General features: G+C 37.8%; 1 protein-coding gene across 1 annotated transcript in view; it reads left to right on the top strand.

The window, feature by feature from the left end:
- The window catches only part of DYNC2H1 (dynein cytoplasmic 2 heavy chain 1), a 429,393-nt gene that overhangs the window by 193,145 nt on the left and 223,241 nt on the right, over positions 1-13,007 (top strand). The window contains exons 62-63 of the mRNA XM_069080147.1: positions 1,361-1,502; positions 11,087-11,196. Of these exons, the coding sequence (XP_068936248.1) occupies positions 1,361-1,502; positions 11,087-11,196 (252 nt within the window). The remainder of the gene's footprint in view (positions 1-1,360; positions 1,503-11,086; positions 11,197-13,007) is intronic.

The raw sequence follows: 13,007 nt of genomic DNA, 5'->3' as shown, positions 1-13,007 counted from the left end.
AATATAAACTCATTTGTACAATCTTGCAGAGGAGCATGGTAAGAGAACTTACTAAACTGTGTCACGTCATAGAATATTGAATTATGGTAGAGGAAAACAAGTTTGAAGACACAGAAATGAAGACTTCAACAGATTTTTTGTTAATAACAGCACTGCCAGTAGACCAACTTCTACAACAAAATATTTTGTTAATAACAGCATTGCATGTAGACTTACATTACAGTCTCTAGTATACTGCATGAGGAAGTAGAACTTGCCTTAAACAGATATGAAGAACAGTTGGATTAGACCAGTCTGTGCTGAACAAAGCATAATTTTAGGCCATTGAGAGATGCTGACTGTTAGAGGAAGCAGACTGGTCATGTCACTGTAGCGAGGGAAAATTAATGGCTGGCAATAGCTAACAACTAACATTTATGTAATGCCTACTATATACCTCTAAGCTAAATGCTTTATAATTATAGTTTCATTTAATCCTCACAACAACCCTGGGAAGTAGGTGCTATTGTTATCCCCATTTTCCAGACGTGGAAAATGAAGCAAATAGAGGTTAAATGATTTGCCCAGAGTCATAGAACTAAGTAAGTATCTGAGGCTGGATTTGACTTCAGGTCTTCCTGACTCCAGGCCTGGCATACTCTATCTATTTCATTGCCTAACTTACCTTTCTAACTATGTACAGAACTGGTACCTACATAATGACAAGAGGGAAATCTCTAGCACATTGCATGGGTACTTTGTGGAGAGTTTATAGGAGGACATGATTCTTGTTCTGAATGAGATGGTATGGGTTGATTGTGATTTGCTTCTTTGGAGAGATTAGCCACATTTACGAAAGATCAAGGAATCTTGGAAATGCTAAAGGGTCCTTCCTCCCATCCCCCTTTGGCATGTAAAAATGTCCATGATAATCTAAGGAGATTTCCCTTTCAACAGGTACATCTACCATAAACCATAGATATTTATATAATCGGTTTTCCTATTTTCTGATACAAACTTGTATGTCAACTAAAATAGACACAGTATGACATAGGTAGTGTGAGTACACATGCACATTTATATGCATATGTGTATGAACTGCATATAGGCATACAACTATTTTTGAATTTGTATTCATTAGCTTTTTCCAGTAGCTAATTGCACTCAATTTTATATAACACTTCTTAGCAAGATAGAGAATATTACTTAAATTAATGACTATCTTTTTTAATAGAACTACAAACAGAACTGCAAGTACATTAATACAGCAGTCTAGACAGTAGTAAGTGATGAATTTTGGCAGTTCATGAAAAATTACTAAAAATAGTTTCTCCATGCTTATGAATTTGTTTTTTATTCATAATACATATTTTTTTTTCAGGTTGCAGAGATAACAGAAGAATTAGCTACACTTCCTAAAAGGGCTCAGCTGGCTGCTGCATTTATTACATATCTTTCTGCTGCTCCTGAGGGTCAGAGAAAAGCAAGTTTGGATGAATGGACAAAGGCAGCTGGTCTTGAAAGTGAGCTTTTGATTATCTTTAAGGTTGAAAAAATATTACATGTGAAAAAATGTTGTCTTTTGATTTCTTTTGTACTTTAAAAAATTTTTACTACATTTTCCCCCTTTCCATTATATATCTGAATCCACATTGTATGGCACATCATTATAATAGGATCCTATAATATTGAATTGAAATTATTCAATTATTTTTATCTTTATTTGTCTGATCCTTCTTTCTCAGTCTCTTTTTCTGTTTAATCATCCATATCTGTTCCCAATTGTGAATGAATCAGAAAGTACTATCCTGGGCCCTCTTCTTTCATCTTTCTCCTGGCAAACCATGGATTTAATTATCTCTGTGGAAATGATTTCCAGATCTCTTATGTTCAGCCTTAGTCTGTGTTGAATATTAGTCTTATATCATCAGCTACCTATTTGATTTTTCAGCCTGGATGTTCTGTGGGTACATCAAACTCAGCAACATTGAAAACAGAACTCATTAGGTTTCCTCCAAAACCCATTCTTCCAAACTTCCATATTTCTATTGTGGGTTCTACCATCCTTATGTTTACTTATTCTGGAAATTGTCTTTCATTTGCTACTCTCACTCAGCCCATGTGTCTAGTAAGTTCCTAAATCTTGTCAATTCTACTTCCATAACATAATTCACATTCCTTCCTTTCTTTCTGTTTACATGGCCACCATATTAGTTCAGGTCCCTTTCACTTCTTGCCTGGACTTTTGCAGCCTCCTCCAAATTGCTTTCCCTAACTCAAGTCTTTCTGCTCTTTGGTCCATTTCCAAACAACTGTTAGTGTAACATTCTTAAGGAAAATGATCAAGTCTCTCCCCTGCTCCATTCTGTTGTACTACACTAAGTATTCTGCTTGAGCCTCCAGGGGAAGAAATAGAGATACCATTCCACTGGGAACCATTTGACTGCTTTTCAGTAAGGGGAGAAAATGCCATTCAATCCTGCCAGTTCTTATTCCTGTCTAGTCTCTTACCTCTTTCTGGAAGAAGACAAACACCCCTCCTTTGAGGACCAGACTCCTCCCTTCTAAGGGAGAGGAGGAAGGCCATTTCATCAAGTGTCTAGCCTGGTCTCCAGTCTCCGGGGTAAGGGAATTACAGTATTCCTTGAGCTCCAAGCTCAATATGTCCAAAATGGAATTGATTAGCTTTCCTCATAACCAGCCCCCTTTCTTCTCCTTCCCCCTACCCATCCCCAGCTTCCCTATTACTGTACAGGATAACACCATCTATCAGGCCTGCAACTTTGGAGTAATTTTGCGCTCCTCACTCTATCTCTACCTCTATATCCAATCTATTCTCAAAGCCTGCTGATTTCACCTTTGCAGCATCTCTTGAATACACTTTGTTCTCTTCTCTGCCACTGCCACTTCTTGAGGCAGGCTCTCATCATCTCATGCCTTGATAACTGCAATAGCCTGTTAGTGAGTCTGTCTGCTTCAGGTTTCTTCTCTCCACTCCAGGCTATCCTTCATTTAACCATTAAATTTATTTCCCTAAAATGCAAGTATGATCATGTCATCCTTCTCCTAAGTAAACTTCCTGTTGCCTCCAGGAACTAATACAAAATCCTCTGGCATTCAGAGCCATTTGGTCCTCTTATACCTTTCTATTCTCCCCCAAAACATATTCTTTGATCCAATGGCACTGTTCTCCTGGATTTTCCTTGAATAAGACTCCATTTCTCCAGGCATTTTCTCTGTCCCCCAATCTTGGAATACTCCTCCTCCTCCGCCTCCTGACCTCCCTGGCCTTCCTTTAAGTCTTAGCTAAAATCCAATCTTATACGGGCAACCTTCCCCAACCCCTCTTAATTCTAGAGCTCTTAATTCTAGTGCCTTGCCTCTATTAATTATTTTCTATTTATCCAGTATGTATGTAGCTTGCTTTGTTTATATTTGTTTACACGTTATCTCCCCCATTAGATTGTAAGCTCCTTGTAATCAGAGACTGTCTTTTCCCTTTTTTTATCCCAACATCTTCACACAGTGCCTAGCACGAAGAAGATGCGTAGTAAATGTTGAGAGATAGATCCAAGTACCTATCACCTCCTCTGTATTATGTAAGGCCCTAAGAAGACTCTGTTCTTAGGCCAGACTCCCAAGGGCAATGAAAATCTATCACAACTCATTCCTCAGTGATTAACAAACTACCTCTTGATTATACCTTCCCTATCCCAGTGACTTTGGACTTTGAATGGTCATCATTCAAACACTATTCTCTGTTCTCCATTTCCCAATCCCTTATTACTATTGCCCCTTACCCCAATTCAACTCTGCCTCCCACCCCATGTCTCACTCTGAAGTTTTCCTTTCCCACTCCTTCAATTTTTTTGTTTCTCTCTTTGATGATACAGCCTCCTTGGCCTCAACTCACTGGTTGAGGTAGAGGTGTTGGAATACTCCTTGTTCCTTATTGCTACCTCCTGGTTCTGTCTCTGCACTAATTCTCAATAACATTTTCTCCTTTGAGGTTCACTCAATCCATATCTACTTCTTCAGGCACCTCAATCTCACAGTTCCTTAATTTATTTCACATTATCCACTCCTCCACCTCATTTCAGCCAAATACAAAGATGTTCTTACCTTTGATCTTGCTATTACCTACAAATACACCACTTCCATATTCATGAACTCTGAAATATCCTCATCTGATTACAGTGTTGTCATTCTACTTTTACTTTTTGCCTTGCAACCCCAAACCTTGTTCTTCATTCACATTGAGATTTCCAGTCTCTCAGTCCCTCAGTTCTTTCCCACACCATCACCCCTTCGTTAGCTACATTGTTCCCCTCCCCCATTTTGACCCTTTGTAGAACCACTTCAGCTCTATATTGTCCTCTTCTTTTGAATCCCTTCCTCCCTTATCCTATGAAAGAACTCTTTCTGCTCAGCCTCACCCTTACATGATTCCTACCATCTGCCTCCTTTGTTCCTGCTAACATGCTGCTGAACAAAACTAGAGGAAAACAAAACGATACTGCTTGAGTCCACTGCCTGTTTGTTATAAAATCAGATGGGTTCTCATTGCTGCAAAACATTCTCACTATCTCTCTCTTCACAGCAGCTCTTACAAACCTTTGCCTCCCTTCTCAAGACTCCCATCCTTTTCCCTCCTCCCATGTTCAGCAGAAAACCTTGGTTTATATTATACTGGAAAATTGAGGCCATTCATCAAGAGCTCCCTCTTCTCCCTCCTTCTCATCTCATATCAGATGCCTTCTGCCACTTCTTCCTTCATCCTTATATGAAGAGGTGGTCCTTCTCTTGGCCAAGATAACCCACTCTATACATACCATTCCATCTTGTCTTTTCCAGCTGATTTCCCCCTTTATCAACCTTATTCTTTCACTTATCTTTAATCTCTCTCTGTTTATTAGCTTTTTCACTACTATCTATGATCATTTTTATGTTTCCCTATCCTCAAAAAAGTCTCACTTGATCCATCTGTCCCCTCCAGCTGTTGTCCTCCCTTTGTGGCTAGACTTTTTAAGAAGGCCATTGACAAGAAGTACCTATACTTCCTTTCTTCTCACTCTTGTTTGTGGTCTGACTGTTGGCCTTATCAAAAAAAAAAAATCATACTGCTCTCCTCAGATTTACCAGTGATTGGGTGGCTAGGTGGCACAGTGAGTAAAGCGCCAGCCCCAGAGTCAGGAGGACCTGGGTTCGGATTCAGCCTCAGACACTTAACACACACACACACACACACACACACACACACACACACACACACACAAAACCTAGCTGTGTAACCTTGGTCAAGTTACTTAACCCCAATTGCCCTCCAAAAAAAAAGGCAAAAAAAAAAGTTACCAGTGATCTCTTAATTGCCAAATCTAATTGCATTTTCTTAGTCCTCTTCTTCCTTGACCTTTCTACAGCCTTTGACACTGTCTATCACTCTCTTCTTGATATTCTTATGTCTATAGGTTTTCACGATACAACTCTCTCCTGGTTTTCCTCTTACCTATCTGACCATTCCTACTCAGCCTGCTTTGCTAGATCTTTATCCAGATCTCACCCATTAACCATAGTCTCACTATTTCACTTGGTGATCTCATTGGCTCCTGTTGGAATCAGTAGTCATATGTATGACTATGACTATTAGATTTGTCTACCCCTACCTTTGTGGCAACTTCCAGTCTTGTGTCTTTTTAAAAAAAATTTTTTTTGGTTTTTATTAATTTGTTTTTTTACTTTTAGTTTACAATATTCAGTTCCACAATTCCTTGAGTTTCAAATTTTCTCTCCTTCCCTCCCCCACTCCATGATGGCATACAATCAAGTATAGGATCTGCAAATATTTCGCATTAGATATTAGTCAGGGGAGTCAAGATGGTGGAGTAGAAGCACAACCTCCAAGTGGCTCTGGCTTCCACCTTCCCCAATCAATGTAAAAGGGGGACTCTGAACAAACTTTGGAGCTGCAGAACACACAAAATGACACAGAGAAGCTAACCTCCTGCTGAGGACAGCCTGGGAGGCCATCAGGAATCAGCCAGCAGCACTCTGGGAGCAGAGCCCAGGCCTGGGTGAGCCAGAGGTTTTAGCCCAGGGCGGGTCTGACTAGTCACCAGCTGGAGGAACTCCAGATCAGCAGCAGCTGTGGCCATTTCCAGAATTATCAACACATAGATGTGAAGGACAAAGTGAGAGGTCAGTGCAGTCTGGACTTTTGGACCCAGTAAGTGGGAGTGTGTGGCCTTTGCCCTCAAGGCAAGAAGCCACTGAGACCAGCACCACGTTGCAGCTTCAGATTCTGGCCTGCAGAGTGTAGGGAGACCAAGCGACCAGTCTGAGGGGTAATCGCTCCTGCTTTAACATGCTTGGATCTGCATTACAGTCTAGGTTGGAGGTCCTGGGGTATGTGTCAAGCTTGCCAGAGTATGTGGAGGCTTCAGAGAGGGCACCCACCTAATACCTCTGGCAGCTGAGAAAACTCCAGCATTTGGGACGAAAGCTCCCCTGTCTGAGGGGCAACATGACCAGGCAAAGGAAACAAAGCAGACAGAAGATTCCAACATTAGATTCCTATTTTGGGGACAAAAAGGAGCAAAGCATGGAACAGGAGGAAGATAGTGAAGTCAGAACTCCTGCACCAAAAGCTTCAAAAGAAAATATGGGCTGCTTACAGGCCATAGAGGACCTTAAGAAGCAGATAAGAGAAGTGGAGGAAAAATTGGGAAGAGAAATGAGAACAATGCAAGAAAATTACAAAATGAGAGTCAACAGCTTGACTGAGGAAATCACACCTTAAAAAATAGACTAAATCAAATGGCAAAAGAGGCTCAAAAAGGCAATGAGGAGAAGAATCCTTAAAATAACTGATCTGGAGAACAGATTAAGAACAGATAGTATAGGAATAATTGGACGACCTGAAAGGTATGATCAAAAAAAGAATCTTCATACAGTCATACATGAAATAAAGAAAATTGTCCTGAAGTATTTGAATAAGAGGGGAAAGTAGAAATAGAGAAAATCCACCAATCGCCAACTGAAAGAGATCCTACGAGGAAAATATAAAGCAATATTATAGTCAAATTCTGAAATCCCTAGCTCAAGGACAAAATATTATGAGCAGTAAGAAAAAAACAGTTTACCTATGGTGGTACCATAGTTAGAATCACAAAAGACCTAGCAGTGGCAACACTAAACGATCAGAGGCATTGGAACATTATATATTGAAGAACAAAAGAATTGGGTTTCCAGCCAAAAATATTACACCCAGCAAAGCTAAGCATAATTCTGAATTAAAAAAAACAATAATGGCATTTAATGAATTGTCAGACTTTAAGGACTTTGTTAAAAAATAACCTGAGTGAAGGTGAGGTAGTGCAGTGAATAGAGCACTCGCCCTAGAGTCAGGAGGACCTGAGTTCAAATGTGGCCTCAAACGCTTAACCCTTAGTAACTGTGTGACCTTGGGCAAGTCACTTAACCCCAATTGCTCTGCCTTCCCCCCTCCAAAAAGTAAAAAATAAAAAATAAAAAAAAATCCAAACCTGAATTTAATAGAATATTTGACATGAAAGAGCCAAGAGAACTATAAGGTACATACCAATGATCAATTACAAGGGACTCAATAAGGATATACTTTTTACCTTTTATGTATATAAAATGTAAAATCTATGTCTAACATTATTATTAGTAATTAGGGAGCCTGTAAGAAAGATTGGAGTAGACCTGAATATGATATGACTTCAAAAAGTAAAATGTTCAAGCACAGCTTAAAGAGTAATTATGTCATACAAATGAGGTGTGAGAGGAAGAACCAATATAGAGGAGTTAGATGGTGGAGGAGGACTGTTGGTTCTGGAAATCTGTTTTCATCAGGAATGGGTTCAACAGGGAAAAACACATATACATCTAGAAAAGTATAAAAAAATCTAAATTTAGAAAGAAATAAAACTCTAAGGGGATAGAGAGGGGGAAGAGGATAAAGGAGGTATCTGTAGAGGTGAGAGTGAGGAAATAGGTTAAAAGGGGGATATATATAGAAGGGTGTTTAGATCAGTGGAAATGGGATGCTAAAGGAGGGCTTCTTGGGAGGACAAGGGAGGGATCTTTAGAGGGGAAGGTGAGGGAATAGGTCAGAGGGCTATACAAATGGGTGTTCTGATTTATGGGAAGAGGAGGACAAAGGAGGGATTGCTGGGGGGTAGGTTAAGTAATGGGAGGGCAAGGTAGTGGGTGGAAGTAAAATAGAGGAGTTAGGAGAGAGGAAAAAAGATATGCACAGATGTAAAAACAAAGATTAGCAATAGAGTCTCTTAGGGAAAATATATGTTTATATATATATGTTTATATAAGTATGTATGCATATATGTATGTATGTGTATATATGTATACACATATGTATATATCAATATCTATGTATAAATATATCCATGCTTAATTGTAGCCTCTGGGTGGGGGGAGAAGGGCGGAAGAGGGAAAAAAAGAACAAAATAAAAAGTATACAACAGAACAAAAGGAAACCTACAAGGAAGTAAAGATGGATAGCTTTCAAGGCATAGTACTTAATATATAGACTTTCTTATCTTTTGTTGATTTTTTTTTTAGGGGGGAAGGAAAGGCAATTAGGGTTAAGTGGCTTGCTCAAGGTCATACACCTAGTAAGTGTGTCAGGTGTCTGAGGTCAAATTTGAACTCAGGCCCTCCTGACACCAGGGCTGGTGCACTATATTTACTGCACCACCTAGCGTACCCCAATGCTTTCTTGAAATGGAAAGTTATTGCTTTATATTCTGAATCCTTTCCTATGTTCTGCTGTCCATCTTGCATGGTTTTTTTCTTTTCTATATATTTAAGTCTATGTTTTTTTTCTTTTCTTATTATGTATTTACATTTTAGTATTTGTCTAAAATTTTTTTTAAAAGATTAAAAAAAATATTCAACATGTCCAAAACTGAAATCATATTTAAAACTGAAATCATATTTCTCCCCTAAATTCTTCCTTCTTTTTAAGTTTCCTATTAGTACACACTTATTATGTGACCCTGGATAAGTCACTTAAGTCTTTGCCTTGATTTTCTCATCTACAAGATGACCTAGAGAAGAAAATGGCAAACCACTCCAGTATCTTTGCCAAGAAAAACCCAAATAGGATCCCAAAGAGTTGGACATGACTGAAAAGGACTTAACGACAACAGATTAATATTAAGGATGTCACCATCTTCCTAGTCATGTAGGCTCAGAACCTAAGTACCATTCTTGATTCCTCATTCTTTCACCCCCTAAATACAACTTGTTGACACAGCCTGCTGAGTTTACCTTTGTAACATCTTTCATATAGGTCCCCGTCTTTCCACTGACATTACTACCATTCTTGGTATAAAACCCTTGCCACCTCCCATCAATATGATTGCATATACATGGTTGGTTTTATTCCTACTGTTCTCTCCTCACTCCATTCCATCATTCCCTTATTTATTAAATTGGCCTTCTTTAAAGCATAGGTCTGACCACAACTTCAATATTTAATGAACTCCAGTATCTTTCTATCACTTCCAGAATAAAATATAAAATCCTCCCTTTGTCATTAAAAGCCCTTCATAACCTGTTGTCCAGACCCCAAAATATACTCTGCAATCCACTGACACTGTGTATGTAAGGAGGATTTTGTTATCCTTTTTAGAGTTTAGTTTCTCAGGATCAATGGCCATGACAATATCTAGTTTCCAGGTGTTAGATAATAACTCCTAGAATAGCCCCAAGGATCCTAGATAGTAATTCCTAGAATCATAGTGATAGGCAGTCCTACTGAAACTGCATTGTGAGATATGGGTTGACAAATGCTTGTGCTGAATGGCGATGTTGCTAAAGTTAACCTGTGAAGCTATTGCTAGAAATATGCCTTGTTTGTTTGTTGCCCTATAAAGCATAAGGGAAAGTGGGTCAGTGAGTGGGGAACCCGTTTGGTATTTGGGTAATGCATAGAAGAATGCATGCACCTGCCTCAACTGGCCCCATTGAGGCTTGAGGGGATTAGAGGAGTTTACAAGCTGTGCCTGTCTCAGTTGATCCCATCAAGATATAGTGGTAGTTGTTCGCCTTTCTTGCCTGTCCCTGCAAAATGGGTGATTAGGGAATGCTGTAGGAGTTGGTGCTCCCATTATAAGCAACTCCTATTGAGAAGACTAGACTAGAATAAAGTTAGATAATTAACCCCTCTAAAGCTGTCTCCCTTCTTTCCTGTCAGACCAGATCAAGCGTGAAACTGTTAGGGGCTGAAGTCCAAAAACTCCAGTGCTTCCCATGTGTTATTTGTGAAACACACTGGCATCATTGTTTTTCTTCATTTGTCAAGCTTAGTTGATGTGGCCACTTTCTACAAGAGGATCTCCCAATCACCCCATCCCCACCAGTTGCTAATATATCCAATGTAAAATTGCCTGGTATTTGTTTTGTATATAATTATTAACTTACATGCTGCCAGCTCTAATAGAATGCATGCTCTTTGAGGGCAAGGACTGATTACTTTTGTCTTTATATCTTCAGTGCCTAGCACAGTATCTGACACACAATAAGTGCTTAATAAATGCTAGTTGATTACTTTTTTGATTTCCCTGTAGTACCTGTGGCAAAGGATTATTGTGAGGATCAAATGAGATGGCATATTATAAAGCACTTTGCAGACCTTAAAGCAGTATGTCAGGGTCAGATATTATTATATTATTAAATACTCTAAGCGTCTAAAATTTTACATATTTTTATGTGACCTTTAGTACCACTAGCAAATGTAAGGTTCCCACTTTTTATATTGAAGATTGGAATTGGATTTCAGGAAACAGTTAATGACTATGTTTAGAGCTTTTTGAGAACAGAAATATTTTGTAGATAGGAATTTACAATCTTAATTTACATGATTCCTTTTGTGCTCTGCTGGGCTTCAAAATTCTTAAAAAAATTATTTAGTATCTTTAATATTTTTGCCTAATTATTTGCTCAGTAAGCAGTTATATTTTTAGAACTTTTACATTCCTGTATTTAAGGTTGCTTTATTATCTTCTCAACTGTAGTATGAGGTAATTTTCATGAATTTTAATTGATACTTTTAACTTTCCAGAATTCGATTTGAGAAGGTTTCTTTGTACTGAGAGTGAGCAACTAATTTGGAAAAGTGAAGGCCTACCTTCAGATGATCTTTCAATAGAAAATGCTCTTGTTATCTTGCAGGTAATTAATTCATTTTGTTTTTCTTTAAAAGTATCTTCTAAGTACCTGTTTTGTAGGTCTTTTTCCCCTTCCATAGTCAGTCCCACAAATTTTCCTTAGAGATTGTGTTTTCATTGTTAACATCTCAGTACAAAAGTTCCCTCCCCTCCCAGTCCTGTGAATGAATGATGAACAAATGAAGAAAACCAACTTGCAAATGGATTTCATTATAAAGCCAACCTTTTTTCTAACCACTTATTTTTCAGACACTACTTTAAATTATTAAATGAACAGAAGCAAAATGTTTGTACCATTTTATGTGTTCATTTTCATTGTATTGATATTTATAAATCTAAATGACCTTGTCCTCTTGATAATAAAAAATTTAAAGTTGAATTTTCTAATAAATTTAAAGCAAAAGCATTCTGTGGCATAATAAATCCCATATTTCTTCTATCATGTCCTCTGTTAATAGCAGATATTATCTTTGATTTTTTTTAAATCCCTAATTGCAGTTCTGCTTTTTATGTAATCACTCTTCCTTCCCTATGCAGGCAGATGAGAAGAGCCAAATATTGGGATTTTGACCAAAAAGGACAGTGAAAATTCTGGAAACTGATAGTTATAATGATGATTTTTCACATAGTGTCTATGTTTTTCTAAAAGTCATTACTGTAAAATGAAAATTTAGTTACCTTGTTGAAAAAATAATAAAAATCATATGGCATTTTTAAACATGCCCATGGGCAATATTAAGATGAACCAATCTTAAATTTTTTATCATTGACTGCTCTCTTTTGTCTGGGATAGGTATACTAGAAAGGTGGTTGTTAATCCTCTGAAACAATTTCCTAGATTTTTCTTCTTCTGAATGCACTTTTCCATTCTCCAGTGTCAACCTATGGTTTCTTTTCCTCTATCTTTTTTCTTCTTTTCTGGCCTCCATTGCCCTCTAAGTTTAAAACCACTAGAGAGATAAGATAAAGAAGAGAGACAAAAGGCAGGGATGGGGAACCTGAGGCCACGTGTGGCTCTCTAGGACCTCAAGTGTGCCCCTGTGCCCAAATCTAAACTTCACTGAACAAATCCCTTTAATAAAAGGATTTGTTCTGTAAAACTTGGACTCAGTCAGAAGGCCACACTTGAGGACCTAGGGGGCCACATGTGGCCTCGAATCCACAGGTTCCCTGCTCCTGTCGGGTGACTTAAATGCTTTCTGTTTGGTAACATGTAAATCTTGGAAGCTTTAAAGACCAGCCTCCATACAGGTTCTTGTTTTGCATGTTTATCACTATTAGTTTGATTGGCTATACTTTTAATTATTACAAATGATTTACAGAATATAACTTCCCTATTGACAAATACACAATTTTGCTTATATTCTGATTGTGATTCCTCTTTAGCTTGCATTCAACAAGCATTTATCTTCATCATCATTCAGACTAGAAAGATAAATTCATTCCATGCTAGAAAATTGTGTGCTTTTTGATATCTGTTATTTGTTTCTGTACTATCCTTATGATAAGTTCCTTTTCCTATTTCAGCAATCCTAGAAAATATTTTTAATTTTAAGAAATTATTTTTATATATTCCCTATGTTAACTCATAACAAAGTATATGAGATTAACCTATAGAAAATGTTATTTATTTACTGGGATATAGAATAATTTGCTTTTATTATTTAATTTCTAGGAGCACATAATCTTATAATTTGAATCATTTTGCTTGATAAGGACATAGATAACTTGAAAAAAATTACTTATTTTAATTATATTGATCTAAGACATCAGATATTTTGTATTTGTTATAGTAAATGGCTTTACACTATTTGT

Source organism: Petaurus breviceps, unplaced genomic scaffold, assembly GCF_028583685.1.
Source record: "Petaurus breviceps papuanus isolate PSGF00001 unplaced genomic scaffold, PetGlider_PUasm1.0 91133, whole genome shotgun sequence".
Taxonomy (NCBI): Eukaryota; Metazoa; Chordata; class Mammalia; order Diprotodontia; family Petauridae; genus Petaurus; species Petaurus breviceps.
Note: the sequence above shows the minus strand (reverse complement) of the source record. Positions and strands in the feature narration are given on the sequence as shown.